The 218-nt window shown below is 40.4% G+C and overlaps 1 protein-coding gene across 1 annotated transcript in view; it reads right to left on the bottom strand.

Annotated features, from left to right (window-relative positions):
• The window catches only part of LOC119585949 (alkaline phosphatase-like), a gene marked incomplete at its 3' end in the record, with an annotated part of 142,747 nt that extends 142,618 nt beyond the window's left edge, over positions 1-129 (bottom strand). Inside the window, exon 1 of the mRNA XM_037934664.1 lies at positions 31-129. Within this exon, the coding sequence (XP_037790592.1) occupies positions 31-129 (99 nt within the window). The remainder of the gene's footprint in view (positions 1-30) is intronic.
• Positions 130-218: the final 89 nt, after the last annotated feature.

The raw sequence follows: 218 nt of genomic DNA, 5'->3' as shown, positions 1-218 counted from the left end.
AGGCGGAGCAAATATTCATCAGAATGCTACAGAACGCAATGAGGCATTTGCTTTAACCTTGACTGTTGTCCTAAGTTCTGATTCAATTTTCTCGACGCGGTGTCTTGAGAGCCGCCTGTGCTTTATCATGATCAAACACAAATGAACTTTGGAGAGTTACGTCTGCATGAATATACATTGGATATTATATGTTCGGATCGGTATTTCGTGAATGATTG

This window comes from Penaeus monodon, chromosome 20 (genome assembly GCF_015228065.2).
Source record: "Penaeus monodon isolate SGIC_2016 chromosome 20, NSTDA_Pmon_1, whole genome shotgun sequence".
NCBI lineage: Eukaryota > Metazoa > Arthropoda > Malacostraca > Decapoda > Penaeidae > Penaeus > Penaeus monodon.
Note: the sequence above shows the minus strand (reverse complement) of the source record. Positions and strands in the feature narration are given on the sequence as shown.